The sequence below is a fragment of the Lytechinus variegatus genome, chromosome 6, assembly GCF_018143015.1.
Source record: "Lytechinus variegatus isolate NC3 chromosome 6, Lvar_3.0, whole genome shotgun sequence".
Lineage (NCBI taxonomy): Eukaryota > Metazoa > Echinodermata > Echinoidea > Temnopleuroida > Toxopneustidae > Lytechinus > Lytechinus variegatus.
The window spans coordinates 45,908,412-45,927,001 of record NC_054745.1 but is presented as its reverse complement, the minus strand read 5'-3'; the positions used below and the strand labels follow the sequence as shown (position 1 = coordinate 45,927,001).

The following is an 18,590-nucleotide window of genomic DNA, read 5'->3' as shown; positions in this document are numbered from 1 at the left end:
TCGTAATCCGGGATGGATGGTTGGATGGATTGGTGGATGGATGGGTGGTTGGATGGATTGATGGGTGGATGGTTGGTTGGATGGTTTGATGGATGGGTGGTTGGATGGATTGATGGGTGGATGGTTGGATTGATGGATGGATGGTTGGATGGATGGTTGGACGGATGGATGGATGGTTTGATGGATGGATGGTTGGATGGATGGTTGGATGGATGGTTGATTGGTTGGATTGATGGGTGGATGGATGGTTGGATGGGTGGGTGGATGGTTGGATTGGTGGTTGGTTGGATTGATGGATGGTTGGATGGTTTGATGGATGGATGGTTGGATTGATGGATGGATGGTTGGACGGATGGATGGTTGATTGGTTGGATTGATGGATGGATGGTTGGATGGATGGGTGGATGGTTGGATTGATGGATGGGTGGATGGATGGTTGGATTGATGGATGGGTGGATGGTTGGTTGGATTGATGGATGTTGGACGGATGGATGGTTGGATAGATGGATGGTTGGGTGGATGGATGGTTGGATAGATGGTTGGTTGGATGGGTGGATGGTTGGGTGGATGGATGGTTGGATAGATGGTTGGTTGGATGGGTGGATGGTTGGGTGGATGGATGGTTGGATGGAGATGATAGTGGACAATAAAGAAGAGGGAATAGAGAAAGATGACTGAGAATAACCAAATACAAGAGGAAGGTGCAAGGAGATGCAGGGAAAATGAGATGGAATGGGAATGTATACAATAGAGAGAGAAATAAAAGTGCAGAGTGTGAGACAGTGGTGGGGCAGAGAAGAGAGTGAGAGAAAAAAAGAATAACTGAGAACACAGTTGTGTTCAAATGGGAGCTGAAATTTGAAGAGATTGAGTTAAAGAGGGATCATTAATAAATGTCAGTTTGAGATAAGGTACAATATAAGGTGTGAAGCTTCATATGTTAAAATATCAAAGTCAAATGATGTGAAAAGGAATTTGTTCATGACTTGATGTGATGAAACAACTTGTAACAAAGTTATAACCTCTCATCTCATTCTCTTCTTTGAACTTTCTAACATCTAGCTCTCTCAATATCCAAGCCCCTTTATTTTCTAACTTATCTATACCTTTTATTTCCTTCAAAAGGAAAAGAAAAAGAAAAGTATTACTGGCAGGCTGTCATAAACCTCAAAGTTTCAAAGATAGCTTAGAATTTGGTGTTTAGATTTCTGTTCTCAAAACTTTTCAGTTTTTAGATAGAACTTTAACAGCAAATCGAAAACATGTACATGTAGATCATACGTGTAAAGTGTGTTGCAAATGGAATATATTGCTTTCAATAAACTTTCCTGAAACACACTGGGATAAGAAATCATGCATAAAAAAATGCTAAGCATCTTTTGCTTTGAGTTATCCATGGAATTTCAAATACAAAATACTCATACCAATGAGAGAAACACATACATATAATTTATTCTTAATTTATTGAACATTTGAAAAAAAATTAAAAGAAATGTCAAACACATGTTGTAACATTCATTTCTACAAAGAGTTAATTATCTTTGAATATGAAGTCATACAATCAATTAAGCATATCAGTACATCTATCTATGGCAATACATGTAAGAAAAGTTATAGTCAATTGCAATATTAATCATATCTTTTTCAGTTACCCCCCCCCCCCCCCCCCACCTACTTTAAGACTTGAATAAACACTTTTCAAATAGGCATGCATGCATGTTCAAACCATCAGAAACATTTCAAATATACAAAATAAAGAGATTAGAATTACATAAGAATCAATAGCAAAATGGCATTGGTTAACTATATAAGAATGCAATCTATACAGGCATGGATCCAGAGTTTGATTTTCATATACAGGGTGCTAATTGGCACAAAGATTTGACAAACACAATACATTTAAAAAAGTATTTAAAGGTCAAGTCCACCCAAGAAAATTGTTGATTTGAATTGATAGAGAAAAATCAAACAAACATAACACTGCAAATTTCATCAGAATCGGATGTAAAATAATTTAGGACATTTCTAATTATTGCTTATTTTTCGTAAAACAGTTAAATGCACAACTCAGCGATATGCAAATGAGAGAGTCGATGAAGTCCATCACTCACTATTTCTTTTGTGTTTTATTGTTTGAATAATACAATATTTTGATTTTTACATATTTGACAATAAGGATAAACTTAACGTAACCATAAACTGTTAAAATAATGGTAATTTGACATGTTCAGGGAGAAATAAAACTTTGTTTCACTTGACAAGGAGAAAATTAGAATATTTCATATTTCATTTGATAAAATACAAAAGAAATAGTGTGTGGGTGACGTCATCAGTCTGCCAGTTTCCATACTGACCAGGATGTGCATATAACTATTTTGTGAAATTAAACAAAACTTTCAAATGTCATAACTTTCTTATTTTACATCCGATTTTGATGAAATTTTCAGTGTTTTGCTTGTTGGATTTTTCTCCCTTTTTTCAAATCAACTTTTTGTTGGGGTGGACTTGTCCTTTAAAAAGATAATCGCTCCCAAATGAACATATTTTACAGCGACCGCCCTCTTTACAAAATTTTGCAGGCTAGGTGCCCACCTTCTGCACAAACCTGGATCAGCACATGCTACAAAAACATACCAAATAATTACTATTGATTTATCAAAAAGGAATAGAAAAATTAGAAAAATAAACAAATGTACTATGAAATAAATTAACATAACTAATATTCAAACTGAACTTCAATATAAATTTCATGAAGTGTGGTAGCTGTCAATGATGTAATTGCCAGTGAGCTATAACCCTGTGAAATTCAATTTTGTGATCGTCTGATTTAAAAGGACACATGACACAAATGAAGGAAGCACTAAATTTACTACAAATAATATGTCCATTTATATAGCGCAGTTACTATGTGCATATACTCAACTGCGCTTTGATACTTGGTATCGTATTATTACCCCGGCTGTAGCTAAGCCGCCATATCAATAGGCGCTAAAGCGTTCAAGGAATAAATCCTACCGGGTACCCATTCACCTCACCTGGGTCGAGTGCAGCACAATGTGGATAAATTTCTTGCTGAAGGAAATTACGCCATGGCTGGGATTCGAACCCACGACCTCTGTTTCAAAGTCCGGAGACTAATCCACTGGGCCACAACGCTCCACGAAGAAAGAAGAACTTCTCTACAAGAAAGAAGACCAACCATCTTTTCACAAAGCTGACCTTCAAACAGGACTACTGTCCCATTGTTTGTGATTCTCAAATTCTTAACATAATGCGAGTGCTCTGCTGTAATCAAACTTTGAACATGCAGATTCAGATGATTTTTAAAGATCTTCATTGGTCTGATTTCATTTGAAGAGAATCAAAGAATTCTCCATTTATTTGTATGGCTTAATGATCAGGGCTCCGTAACACAAATGTTGTGATGAATTGCAAATATGAAAGAACAGCACTGATTGGTTCCTGGTCAGAATTTTAAACCTAAAACATTGATATTGATTGGTCAGTTCATTTAGCAATTGATAGCTAATCGTTGTGTTACGGAGTCCTGAATGACCAAACACACATGACTCCAGAATCAATGATACTCTTAATAGCACTGTTAATAACAAAGAAACTACAAGGGAAAGACTGACAGTGGATGAAACGCTTGGGAAGAGCGCCCGACAGGGTTCGTTAAGTATACATGTACATATCGTCATTTTTCTTTAAAAACGCTAACAAAGTTAAAATGCATACATGTACATGTCTATCTCAGAGATTTCCAAATAAGCGGCCCCTGTGCCCTCTCCCTCATACCTTCTATCATTTTCCCTATAGATGCGGTTTATACACAACCTGCATGCCAATAAAGCAAGTTCAATGCCCTTCCCCATGAATGAAATAAAGCGCGTCAAAAAAATCACCAAAGTGCCCCGTCTCCGCCTTATAGTGTCTTTGAATCTAATACAATCTCCGTTATCATGTATCTTAGCAGGAATCCAATTCAGCATCATTCACCATTGATTTGTATAGGCCTACATGCTGAAAATTAGCCAGAAAAGGCACTGAGTTTTTCATCAAACAGTTATAACAGGTATTAGGTTGAAGTCATATTCATCTAAACAAAACATAAAGCATTAATACAATCCAATTGCAATGATTTGAGATATATTCATTCATACATGTATGAATGTCATAATGAACATAATATAAGGCACTATTTGGTTTTAAAAATACAATAAAATAATCAATTACAACACTACCACACAAGCATATTATTCAGTATAAAGTCTGAATTGCCCCAGTAGTAGAGGGTAGTTTGTCAAATTGATTTCTCTGAATAATTGCAATGGTCAATGTATAATAACTCACACAAATTAACTCTACAATCCATTACTGTTAGAGGGGCCATATTCTGAAAATTTTCTCTCAAATTCTGTTTTAACTTCTGTGCAAAATCTGTATTCTCTTTAATATCTAGTATCTTTCTTACACTTGTACATGTGCGAGCTTCATGCCTTGAGCTGCAAAATGGCACAACGATTGATTCTGTCCATTCACATATCTTGAGATACTGTACATAGATATTCTGAAAATTGTGAATCTTTTTTTTTTCTTAACTTATCAGAAATTCAAACAAAATTTACAGAAGTATGTTTGTCACTGTGATATATTCCTTACTTGATTCTGTAAGAAGTATTTTATTTGAGGAGACACTTCAAAATGTACATGTAAGATTTTTCAGCCATTTATGATTAAATGTAAAGTGATGAATTCTCTTTTCTTTTAGATGTCAGCATAAGTGTATAAAGGGAGTAATGTATATTTTGCTACTTCTCAATAATGCATGGGCATTTTAAAAGAGATGCCTCTATAAATTGATCTAGGCAAAACATTTAAAGAGCGTAAGAGAAAAATAGAGATAAAATTTGGGCAGTCTTTAAAGAGAAAGATAATTTCACAATACTGATTTAATCTAATAATAGCAAGATAATAGAAGAATAGGACAATTTTCAGAATACTACTCCCTATACCTGAACGTTAAAAAATCTTGTAAAGTCTGTAGTACATCTGTACATGTATATCTCCCAATGGGACATATTGCTGGGAGGGTGGATGTAATATTACATTGATCGCAGGTCAGTAATCTGTTTGGTACTGACTGACAACAACTAACTGGTCTAATAGCATTCTAATACTATGTGTATATCTGATATATCTGATTGCTAAACCTGATATGATCATAGTTAGGACCATTGTCGCTAAACATGATAATCATAATAATGAAAATAGTTTAATTATCAATACAGCAATAATTATGATAAAAATATTGAAATAATATAAAAAATAACATGATACTGCTACTACTACTACTACTACTACTACTACTTGTAATAATAAGAATAATAATAGCATTGAAAATAAATATTAGTTATAATAAAATAATAAAAATAATTATCAATAATAATAAAAGTAAGTTTTACTTATTAGCAAAACCAAATGAACTATACAAATCAATACTGCGTATGTCCATACACGATTTAATCTTATGAAATAAAAATCTGCATCTAACATATCACTCAAAAAATATAAACGTATGAACAGAGCTTATATTCTCTACTTAATTTGAGCATACAATACCAATCATGTTCTCACTTTGGTATTATTAGCAAACAAACTCCTAATCATAACGACCTGTATGATTAATGTTACCAACATAACTATGGTGTTGACAGCTGACCAGAAATTCACACGTTCAAAGTTACGTTCTGTTAGATAACGGTCCCGGAACTCTATGTTGCGCCATTGTCGTTGGTGAGTCTGCGACTTACGTAGGTTGTCGCTCACAATATCTAATGATGTCTGCAAAAAATAAAAAAATATATAATTTTATACCATGCAGGTTGTTTAACTCACATATCTTTAAAATCCTTCTTTCTACCCTTAAATTGGCAACAGCTATATTTCTCAAATATGGTTTTCAAACAATATGGATATAGTATCGTTTAAATGAACCAAAGATGAAAATTCAATTGAAGTTGCCAATATGCATGTTAAAACAAAGATTTTATTGTATCATTGCATTTTCGGAAGTGCAAATGATTGATAAGCTTTTTTTTAACAAGTGCACACCTATTAACCAATAATGCATATAGCATTTCCATTCTATATTTGAAAGCATGATAAAAGAGCATTGTAGATTAAATGCCTTGCTCACGGGCATAGGTGCCGGGATCGAACCCTGGACTTTACATGTAAAGCCAGGCGCTTTAGACCACTCGGCCACGGCACCTCCACTTTACCTAATAAAGCTTTACCTAAATAAACCTTTTCCTAAGCCAGGAATGGCATCACACACACTAGATATGGTATCATCTTCTTTCCTTCTCATCAAATGCAACCTTTCCTTTCTTGCTTAACCCTCTCATATTCAGTCCAATGTTTATCTGTTTTTCTTTGTCAAAATGACTCTTTGTACAATTAGGATAAAAACCAAATGCAAAAGGAGCTACCACATATGTACAGACATCCCCTTAAAAGATATCACTCATTTGTATCAAGGCAAATTTGGTAGCAAATATCCCCCAGGTCTAAGAATTTGAATATTCCATATTCTGGAACTCTGAAACCTGGGAGAAATTTCCAGAAAGTAATATGATTTGAACTATAAATATCTGACAAAGAAATAACTGAAAATTTCATTAATTCAGACAAAGAATGAATTTTAAGTTTATGACATCTTGAAGTTTTGCATTATTTTGGTAAAAAGTTACATGTAGCTGTATGCACATATTCAAGAATATGCAATGAGGTTCAAGCTGATGTCATATACCCACTTATTCTTTTGTATTTTATAATATGAAATTCTATTTATTCAAACTTTGTCCACCAAAAAAATAGGATTGAAAACTGATTTAATGTGTAAGGTAATCATCGATGCAACTTTATTAACATTGTTATTTTTTTATCAAATTTCAGCATTCTGCTCAGTGACTTTTACTCTTTATTATCAGCCTGGAGCACCCCTAAAATTCTGGTCTAAGGCTGTGGTGTGTGTGGAAAGCCAACTGTGACAAACATCTCTAACAATACATGATCAATTTAACAGCTCATTTAACACTAAATTCATTCACATAACTGCTTGGGAATAACCCTCTTTCATGCACTATTAAGGTAGATGAAAAAGCACAGCAAACAGAAACACAACAATGTAAACAATAAAATGAGGTTTCCCATAGTTTTAGCATGGAGTAAAGACCATGGTCTGTTAAATTCAACTTCAGAAAATAGTTCTTATTGAATTAGGTTAACTGACTATGGAAGATTGACTTAACGCATAGTGACAAATTCATAATAACCTTGGATACCAGCATAATTCCATGGCAGTTAGAGATGTATTGTAGAAAAATCATAAAATGTACAGGTAATTACTAACTTTTATGATCATTATTTATGTATGTACAGTACAAATACAGTCCGACCTCTCTTATCCGGCCTCCCCTTATCCGGATCTCTCTATTATCCGGACGCACACTTGCCGAGATTATTATTTTTTTTTCAATTAGTACGTGAGGAGATGAGATTGCAATCTAAACTCAATCCTATACACAAACTCACTTTGATTACATATATTTTACAATATAGTCTACCTAAAACAACATTATTTTTCATGAAAATATCTCACCCAAATCACCGAAAGGCAGGATAATTTTCCAGTAAATCGGGGCGCAGTACAAACATTTCATCACGTTCTCTTTTTGTTTTCCCGGGAAAAACAACGCATGTCTCGCTAGCTAACGCTAGGCCTCAATATGGACAGCACCATCTATCATGTTTGAGCCTACAGTCAGTTTAACAATGGCTGACATTGCGAAGCTGTGATAGCCGCCGTGATGATCTAATTGTGAAACTTACTTTCATCGAGTCATTCATTCTCTTTCTTTCGAGGTATGCTCGATTTATACCTCAATCATTTTAGCAGGTAAATTATCCAAAAGTTTTGGCCATCGTTCGATTTCATTTCCGTTAAAATACCGCCTATAATTTGCACTGACACTGCAGTGAATACCGGCACTGTCTGTACGGCCACTACAATAGATAACGTGTACTGTAGCTACCGCCGTTGTGGGGATCGAGGCCGCAGCTGCGTGTATTTAATATTGGGTCTCCCAGATCCGGATAAATCCCTTATCCGGATTGGTGCTGGTCCCAACGTGTCCGGATAAGATAGGTCGGACTGTATTGGAATATGGAGAATTTTCAGATTTTGTGCAATTAATAGAACAGGTAAATTATTCATACCAAAATGAAGCACTAAAAGCTGTGTCTAGAAGAATTATTGTACACTTTATATTAACAGCACTGCAAAAGATGAAGTATTCTGGAAATTAAAAATAATGTTATTTTTTATGCCTGATATCTTACTTGAATCTCCTCCATGGTAATCTCTACCTCTTCGTTTCTATTAGCAACCGCATCCATCCATTTAGGAACATCAGATTCTCCTTCATCCTCATAGTCTAATGCTAAGTCAAAATAAACAATCTGTGAAGGATAAAAAGAATTTATACACTCAAATAATGATAGGGTATGATTACAAGATAAGATGAGATGATGATAATTATGATGGTGATGATGTTGACAATGATGATGATGTTTATGAAGACGATGATGATCATCAAGATGCCACTGCTGATGATGCTGAAGATGGTGGTGATGATTAAGATGATGATGATGATAAATAATATATTTTCATGAAGTAATTTTTTTAAAGGCTACAGTTGCCTCATAAAAAATACCATGTAAATCAAAGATGAAATGTATATTTTCTCTCAAACACTTTTCTTTGTTATTACACCAGAGATCACTGAAGGTTTCATGACAGTAAGATCAATTCAGAGTAATCCCTGGCTATGATTTGTAACTATATCCATTTCTATCAGTTTCAAAGCTCTATGCATTATTTTAAATCATTTTAATATCTATCGTTTCACATACATAGTTTCAAAGCTCTATACATTATTTTAAATCATTTTAATATCTATCGTTTCACATACATAGTTTCAAAGCTCTATACATTATTTTAAATCATTTTAGTAGATCTTTTCATAGCAAAGGTATCTCATATGAGAATTCTTTTATGCCACGTGTGAAATCAGCAGCTGATGATGTTTACACAGCTCTGATTCATCAATATTGACAGAAGTCAAACAAGATTAATTAATGCATGGAGCGATGCATTGAGAAATCAACCTATAGGTTGTACCATGTAATACAAATCTTAACCAAACAAGTTCAAACAAAATCCTAAGAAATTATCATAAATGATGCAGTTTTACAAAATTGCTATCTTAAAAGTTAAATTTAGATAAAACCTGTCAGCCCTGATTTACATTGACATGGCATAGGCAACATGTTCAGATTATTAGGAGCAAGCTGAAATATTCTGGCAATATCATAAAGCAGAATACATGTAGTTCATCATCTAGGGAGCAGTTGAACTAATCTCACATGTCAATATCATAACTTCTAAAATTTGTATCTCTGGCATTCTTTGTATTTTTATCCCTTTAAAGTTTTGTTATTCATGAGACTAACTTGACATACATGTAGTAGGTCAGATAAGAAGAAAAGAATGACAAACCTTTTCTGACATTCGACTGAAGGAATTATCAAAACACATGAGGTAGTCCCCTGTCTCTTGTAAATTAAATCTGAAAAAAAGGAATGATAAGATCCAGTTCTTGTTTAGTGCATACATGTATCAATGCCACTATGTATATCAAAAGGGACTTGAATTTATCACCCTGGCTTTAATGCACAGCAAGCCTTTTACAGCACAAAAGCATTTTACAGTCCAAAAAGGAATTATTACAAATTACATTGTATTTGTGCCTTATTACATACTACTTTAAATACTACTACTACTACTACTACTACTACTACTACTACTACTACTACTACTACTACTACTACTACTACTACTACTACTACTACTATTACTACTACTGCTGCTGCTGCTGCTGCTGCTACTTCTACTACTACTACTACTACTACTACTACTACTACTACTACTACTACTACTACTACTACTACTACTACTACTACTACTACTACTACTACTACTACTACTACTACTACTACTACTACTACTACTACTACTACTACTTATACTACATGTACATGTACTACTACTACTACTACATGTACTACTACTACTACTACTACTACTACTACTACTACTACTACTTCTACTACTATTAAGTAGGGGACGGCAGGGCAAGTTGTGACACATTTTGCATGTTAGAATCGACATGACTAATAATTGTAGAAATAAGTACCTACACTAAAGCCATTATATTTGATTCTTGGGAAATCTTTTCACCTAAATATGTATATTTCTATCCCAACACTGAAAGTCATTGTGACCTTTGAAAAAAAAAAACTGTCAAAATGCTCAACTTGCCTCTTCAGGGTAAGTTGTGCCACCTTCTTGGGTATAAAAGTTGAGCCACAAATACTATGTACAAAATGTATGCGGGAAGAACTAGCATGTAAATTTTTTAATTAAAGTATTTCCACTTGATCATTCTCTATTAATACTAACATCCTCTAAAAGTAAAAGAACTGTCATGTGAACTTGCTCCTTTCTGCCTGCTTATTGCTCAAATATACACAGTCCTAACTTTATGTAATATTTTCACATCCACACATTTCTTATGCATCCATCACGTAAAAGACTCTGACAAGAATGAGAATCCATACCTAGACTAACAAAGACGTGTGCGGGTAAAAAGACCTTTAATATCTATTACTTTTTTGGCTGAAATTTTTTTTTTCCTCTAAAAATGGCTTTTAGTTCAAAGTTGAAAACAATGTGGTGGGGTTAAGTGTTATGTAATTGGTCATCAATACATGACACCAGCACAATGCCTGACTCATTCATTATTGGCCTGAGGGTAGTGGCTCAACTTGCCCCTATGCTCAACTTACCCTGCCTTCCCCTACTACTACTACTACATGTAATAACAATAATCTTATTCCTGCCAGGTACCTAATGACCTAAGCTGCGTTGAGTGCAGACTGCAGAACAATTTCTGTGGATTTTAGTGGATCAATTTCTTGAAGGAAATTAAACCATTGAGTTACTATCCAATTAATTGAAGGAAATATCATTTGCAAATAGCTAATTTTCATCAATTTGTTGGGGTAGACTTCCCCTTTCAATACTCCTTAATACAATGGCCTGTATTCTGAAGTCGGGTTTAACTTAAACTCGGGTTTAAAGTTGTGGTTTATGTTTGGATAGCCAACTGTTACATAAATCACTAACGGTAGAGATATCATTTTTCAGCTCATTGGCACTCAAATCATTCATAATTGTCTAGGAAGTATAAATGGATGATTGTCTTCACCATCGATAAATCAGGAAAGAGCACAGTAAACATAAAAAACATACAACTTAATAAAAATTTTGAGACTTTTGGCTTGCCATGATTTTAGCACAGAGTTAGACCATGGTCTATGTAAACCGGAACTTCAGAATACGGGCTAATGACATCATTACTCACGAATAAATTCCATCTTGTTTTCTTGCTTCTGTTGCTAAAGCTTTGTTCGTTGGTGAACGTAAAATAAAATTAATGTCTAAATCTCCTCCTTCCAATACCTGAAATAAAAAATCACAGATAATTTAATTTAGGTAGTTCTCTCAAAAAACATAAACAAAAAAGGCTGACTTGATTAAGAAGTGAAGGGAATCCCACCTTACTTATAAATGAGAAGAGCAGAAGAAGTGAAACAGTATGGTCAAAATTTGAGAGACATGAGACAAATAATAACAAAGTTAAAGATGTCATTATTTCACAAATACTAAAATTCAATATGTGATTATAAATGATTAATAGTATTATACTTATTATTTATAATCACATAGGGGCCTATTAAATTTTAATGTTTCTGTAATAATAATTTTCATCATAAATTGTTCTTCAAAATGGCATAGCTATCCAGATGTACGTCATACATAAACGGTTAATGAGTCGACCAAATTGTGTTTGTGTTGTGTACATGTGGATCGAGGGATCTACACGAGATCCACTCATTCTATGAACGTAATTATATAAACTAGCTGCTACACCTCCCTGTGTGGTGAAATAAGGTTGGCAATGTTTGGCTGATTTTCTCTTTTTCATTGGGACAAATGCTTGATTTTTTGACACTGCAGTGTCAGGTTCCAATCAGCGTTCTCGCTACCACGCGTCACGGTTGTCGGGCGCCGACAACCCTGAAAATTTTCAGGGGAAATCCGACAACCGTGAACTTCCCCGACAACCGTGGCCGACAACTGTAAAACAGGCCTAGATCTCTACAAAAAAATGAATATATTAATCTGCTTTTCAGATCCTAAAATAAACTTGACGATTATTTCGTCCAAGATTTCTTCCCGGGATTTCTTTGACTCACTCACTAGTCACTACGCTACACTATACGATACGACCTCGACTCGAGGCCCAATCTCTTTTGTGGGAAGCGCGAAGATGCTTACCTCGCTTGCGTATCGCATTGCTCACATTATTTACGTCTTTAAAATGGTAAATACGCTAAAAAATAAAGTGAGTTGAGAGGGGTACCGTATAGGTTACTGGGTTAGGCAATGTAATTATTAATATTAGATTATTACGAATTTCAGTTTTCAGTTGATATTATCACTTCTCTTTTTCAAAAGTAAAGTGTCAAAAATAATATCAAAATTCGATCGGATTTTAATTTTATCTCGTCCCAGCCTTTGCTACATCGGGGCTACATCGACTACATGAATTCATTGAATGCTTTTCTGATGACACTCCCGTAGATCGAGCGAATTGAGAAAATTATTCAAAGATCACGTTGATAATGACAAAGCCAAAGGAATGGATTGACATAATGTCCAACTCATTTACTTACAGCATAATGATTTATTCATTCACATTTATATTCCGATTTTACTCCATAATTTCCAAAGTCTTGATCTCTACATCGATCTTTTGAAAGTGTTGATTAATTTCGCGACGGTGTGTCTACCAAGTTCTGTATCACCGCACGAGCGCTCGCAACGACCACATTCAGGAAACAAATCGCACATGGCATCAAAATCCTTGATCTGGGGATCCGAGTCTTCCAGAATTAGATGGGATCCAAAACTAATTCAGTTTGAATGTTTTTTTTTCAGATATTCAATGAATTTCATAAGTAATTATCTTTATTAATATCATTCACATTTGTTATCATTACAACTCATCTTTTTAATGTGAATTATACGTATATACAGTGTATTTTTCATTTGTATTGTTCTTTATTGCTAATGGCCTGCCAATTGAATAATGAGCGCACCTGTCACGGTCCTGAGAAATGTTTTTAATCATCACGGTGAATGCTTTATGAATTTGTTGCACAATTGCTTAACTACGATCTAAAATAAAATATTATTTGAAAAATTGATTTGTTTGAAGGAGAATAAAGGGGGGAGGGGTGGTCGTGGGCAATGTAGATGAAAATTATGGGATGTTTGTGACTTTATGATGGGGGTCGGAGGGGATTGGCGAAAAGAAGTCAATGTTCGGAGCGAATGAAATTAATATTCATTTCCGGATGTGTCTACTGTGATTGATCATTGTGGCTGCATAGTCTTTATGGCGATTGATAAATCCACCTTGGGTCGGGAGGGTTACGTGATTCAGTAGATTTCGATAGAAGTACACACATTAAAAAAATAAGAGGATTGACAATTCATTCACAGATATTCATTTTAAGTACGGATTGTGTGAACGTTTTAGAGGATATGTATTTCGTTGTTTACGCCCACAATGAGTTGCTAGTATAATTTGAATATCGTTGGATGAATTTTTCAATTTCACTGATGTTATGTTTTCTATCGGCATTGTGCTTTTATACAGTTAGCTTTACAACGTCGTTAGCCTAATTACTGCGAGTGAATGATATTCATGAAATGAGTTGGAATGTGAACGAGACGCCCCAAAAGCGATGGCACATGATCTAATTAGTATTCATTATCTTGGGCTTGAGCCAATCATTGTGCTTGAACGGGTTTCCCCGATCCCCCCCTGGAATGTGTGCCACCGTGTGTGACCTTTTAACCTGTTGTTTGAGTGCGAACCAGCTGATTTCGTGACCTCAAATATTCTTCATGAATATTCCTCTACTATTTTTCTGTTCTAACAAGTTGTACTTCTTTTATTAATAGAGTTTGGAACAGGATACTATATAATTGAATAATATATTTAGCATGACATATTTTGCCACTTTTGATCTTATTTCTTTAAATCTGTTTTCTTTACATCACATGCTATATATTTTTTAATTTCATATCCTTGTTTACACTTTATTTCAGAGTTACCCCCCCCCCTCCGAGTTGTTTATCTCTTCCATATTGAGAAAATAACGTTCCAGCTTTCCTCATTCTTTTGGAAGAGTACTAATAAAGAAGTTTGTTTGCTAGTCTTAAATTGGAGGCTTGCCTTATTGGCAAGAAATCAATGATAGCACGATATGATTAATAAAAGTACCAGTCGTGGTTAAAATTCAGTTATGGACATTTTCCAGTCATAATTAATGCAAACGTTTTTAGTTTCATCCAACTATTCCTTATTTCAAATACATGTATAGTTTACTGAAGAATATGCATTTTGGTAGTTTGACATTTTAGAACCGACTGAAAACGTAGACTAGCCCCTTTCACGAACCCTCCTCCCATCCATTTTGTTTACGGAAAAGTACAAATTGCGCAATCTTGATCGAGAACCATGCACATGGTCATCAGAAATCTGATACTTGTGTTGTCTGGGGTTTTCATTCTAGATCTATGGGAGTGTGGGGGGGGGGGGGGGGGAGTGGAAAATACCGTCAGATCAAATACGCAAAGGCGAGACAAAGCTTATTTGACTTTGAAGGAATATTGCTTAGATATCGAGGTTTCTTGAGCATTCATGATGATGTATTTTGGGATTAATTCAATGTTGGCCCGTTTTATACGCTGCTGAGTGCTATACAATTAAGGAAATCTTTTTATTTTAATACTGTTAAAACGTGAATTTCTGTAAATTTAAAACTACACCTAAAGTGATATTGTGATGCAATTTATTGAATCACGTACCTCGATCTTCCCACTCATGATGCAAGAAAATATTTGTAGAATTTAAAATCACCAAAATATACATGTAAAGAAAGATTATTCAGCCATCATCATCAGTAGAATTCTAAAAAAATATATTCGCTTTGAATATTGACTTCTTCACCAATCCCACACACACGATCTCAACATCCTCTTGTCATTGTCCACGCCACGACCCCTCCCCTATCGCTCTCTCCCGTCGAACATCTACAACCCCCCCCCCCCCTCTTCCCCTCTCTTTCACATACGCTGTATTTGTAGGCCTACATATTGTATTACCTAAAAATATTTTTCCTATCAATTAACCTATACTTTCAAAACATTATAAATCGCAATTGATAACAAAATCGTAATATTAAAGTTTTATGAATGACTAAAAATATTCCTCACGCTCTTGATGAGCACATTCATTATTTTATAGGTGAGTAACGAACAAACACAACAATAATTGACAGTGATAAAAGAATCTTGATAAAAGATTATAAGAGTAAACATCATCAACAGAAATCTTATGAGAGTTAGTTTCAGTGAGTATCTGAATAAAAAAAACAAACATTCATGCAAATTATATTAGTTAATTGGGGACCCCGTCTCATGAATACCGATGTCCATTATTTGGAATCTTCCGAGGCATCCAAATAAAGTTGGAACAATCTTTGGATTTCGTAAGGGCGTGACGCGGTGCAAGCTCAAAGGGCTACTCATGCATGCGGTCCGTAGATTTAGTCGGTCATTGACATAATAAGCAACACGCATTCACAAAATTAATCGCACTTTTACAATGATGAAGCGATCTAAACATTGAAATAATGGACTTAATTTATCGATGCCATCAATGTGAATAAATCAATTAACTGTAAGTATAAAATGAGATTGACATTTCCTTTCACCTTTTTAAGATATCAGTACCGGTAATTGCCTTTCTGCTTCAATCGCAATTCGCGCAACTGTTACGGCTGTGTGGCCGGAGAAGCATTAAACAGACATAAAATGTGGTGCATTTAGCAGCAATCTAAGCTCGTCGATATTGATATTTTCGATAGCTACCGCGCTTTCGCGCGGGAGGGGGGACACCCCCCTCCCGAACCCTCCCCCCGTGCGTGCTTCGCACGCACCGAGGCCCCTGCGCGGCTTTCGTCGCTTCGCGCCGACAACCGTCAGAGTGAACCTGGCGAGAACGTTGGTTCCAATACAGCTATTCATCATATAACTTGGTTCTTAAGTAAATTAGATTCTTTAAATTATTTTTTTCTTAATTAAAAATAGAGATTGAAAAACTACGATTGTCTTGCCATATTATTTTCCACCAATACACATGATAGAGGGTTTACACAAAAATCTAATCGAATCGACTCGGGCTTTATAATTCATAATTGAGACTGACTTATTTAATTGAATAATTAAACTCTTGACGTTATACCAACGGCGACGGGTTGGCCTAGCCAGGAGGCGTTCTGGGGTAAAAATCATAGTACTATTCGTGGTAAAAGGTAGTCTTGAGGACGCAATGATGATGATTTTTTTAAATAAGTCATATATTTCTTCATCATTGACGTCTTGACACTCTCTCCATAGAGCCTTCAGCGAACGACCAAAACAAAGATGGATTCCCCCCAAAAATCCATCCTTTTAAACCGAATTAAAGAGCATTCATTTAATTTTATTAATTCTTACACCTTCCTACGCCTAATGCGTAGGAAGGTTTTAAATATTACTATTTAAAAATGTAAAAAAATGAAGATTTCTTACCTAACTGATGCCGCGTAGACCCCTCGTTCCACATGTAAACAACGGAAATACAATAGCGTCGACCCTTGAACCGCTTATGTATGACGTACTTCCGGAAAGCAATGCCGTCTTAACGGACAATTTAGAGATAAAAAATCTTATTTAACAAATATAAAAATTTATTTTGTGATCATAAATAATTTATATATATTGATATGAATTATTTATGATCACAAAATAAATTTTTATATTTGTTAAATAAGATTTTTTATCTCTAAATTGTCCGTTAAGACGGCATTGCTTTCCGGAAGTACGTCATACATAAGCGGTTCAAGGGTCGACGCTATTGTATTTCCGTTGTTTACATGTGGAACGAGGGGTCTACGCGGCATCAGTTAGGTAAGAAATCTTCATTTTTTTACATTTTTAAATAGTAATATTTAAAACCTTCCTACGCATTAGGCGTAGGAAGGTGTAAGAATTAATAAAATTAAATGAATGCTCTTTAATTCGGTTTAAAAGGATGGATTTTTGGGGGGAATCCATCTTTGTTTTGGTCGTTCGCTGAAGGCTCTATGGAGAGAGTGTCAAGACGTCAATGATGAAGAAATATATGACTTATTTAAAAAAATCATCATCATTGCGTCCTCAAGACTAGGTAAAAGGTACGAATAGTACTATGATTTTTACCCCAGAACGCCTCCTGGCTAGGTTGGCCTACGCGATTCTTGATCGCACACCACGCAGGTCGGCATAATTCAACGCCTAATTCAACGGCAGCAAAGGCTCCCTCGCTCTCCAAGTCGAGTCTGTGTCATGTTGCGTGCACATCATGAAATCGCACTAACAAAACATTTAATATATGGGGCCGAAGCGTAAAACTTGCCTGAAACTCGAACTCCAAATTGCTGCCGGAATTCATCGTTTGATGGAAACATTCTCTCCTTCCTGGAGGAACTATTACTGTAAGGTCATGCATTATCCCTGATGACAATTCTGCCACAATTAATAGAATGAAATATCCCAGAATTAATCGCAAATTCTCCATTTTGCGTGAGACTTTCAACTGCTCTACTCCCCACCAATGATCGCTTTCCACGCTCGAACTCAAATGATATGGGCGCCGCAGGCTAGGCATGGCGGGGGGCTAGGAAGAAATAGAGTTGATATGATTATCATTTTCCTGAGAGTTATGCATGCATGAGTCATAATGAGTATTTTTCACTAAAACAATTTTTCTTACTTGTTTTTTCTATAAAAGATGCTGTTCTATCTTATCTTATATAGCGTCCATTCATTTGTTTTCTTTCATATAATTTCCTTAATATTTTTTTCTGTTCTTTCTTTCATTTTTTCGTTTATTTTCTTTCTTTCTTTCCTTTCCTTTTCTTTTCTTTCTATCTTTTTTCCTTTCCTTTTTTTTTCTTTTCTTTTGTCTTGTTTTCTTTGTCTTTTCTTTTTTGTCTTTTCTTTTTTTTTCTCTTAATTCTCATCGGATCTCTTATTTTTTTCTTTTACATTTTCTTTTCTTTGCATTTATTTGTTTTCTTTCCTATTCTTTTATTGATTTTATTTCTTTTTTTTCCTTCCCTTCACTTTCATTCCATATAATGGAAATTATATAAAGTTAAGCGAGAATATAAAAACGTCTACAGGAATAAGGAAAGAAAAGAAAGCCGTAAGAGGAATTAAAAAGAAAAAGGAGAGAGCG

At 35.0% G+C, this 18,590-nt stretch overlaps 1 protein-coding gene across 1 annotated transcript; it reads right to left on the bottom strand.

Annotated features, from left to right (window-relative positions):
• Positions 1-5,422: 5,422 nt before the first annotated feature.
• Positions 5,423-17,998, bottom strand: LOC121417531 (transmembrane emp24 domain-containing protein 5-like). The gene is made up of 5 exons (XM_041611256.1): positions 17,766-17,998; positions 11,553-11,650; positions 9,626-9,695; positions 8,407-8,526; positions 5,423-5,844 (listed from the first exon to the last, which is right to left on the bottom strand). The coding sequence occupies exons 1-5, from the start codon at positions 17,925-17,927 to the stop codon at positions 5,626-5,628; spliced, it is 669 nt and encodes a 222-aa protein (XP_041467190.1). The 5' UTR covers positions 17,928-17,998; the 3' UTR covers positions 5,423-5,625.
• Between the last annotated feature and the right edge of the window lie 592 nt (positions 17,999-18,590).

Bases quoted from the DNA above. Each gene is read 5' to 3' on its own strand.
- LOC121417531 (XM_041611256.1), bottom strand. From the start codon at position 17,927: ATGGAGAATTTGCGATTAATTCTGGGATATTTCATTCTATTAATTGTG. The intron at 9,696-11,552 runs GTGAGTAATGAT...CCTTTTTTTCAG, and splicing joins AAACAAGATGGAATTTATTC to ATTTAATTTACAAGAGACAG. The intron at 5,845-8,406 runs GTAAGATATCAG...TATTTTTTGCAG, and splicing joins TTACCATGGAGGAGATTCAA to ACATCATTAGATATTGTGAG.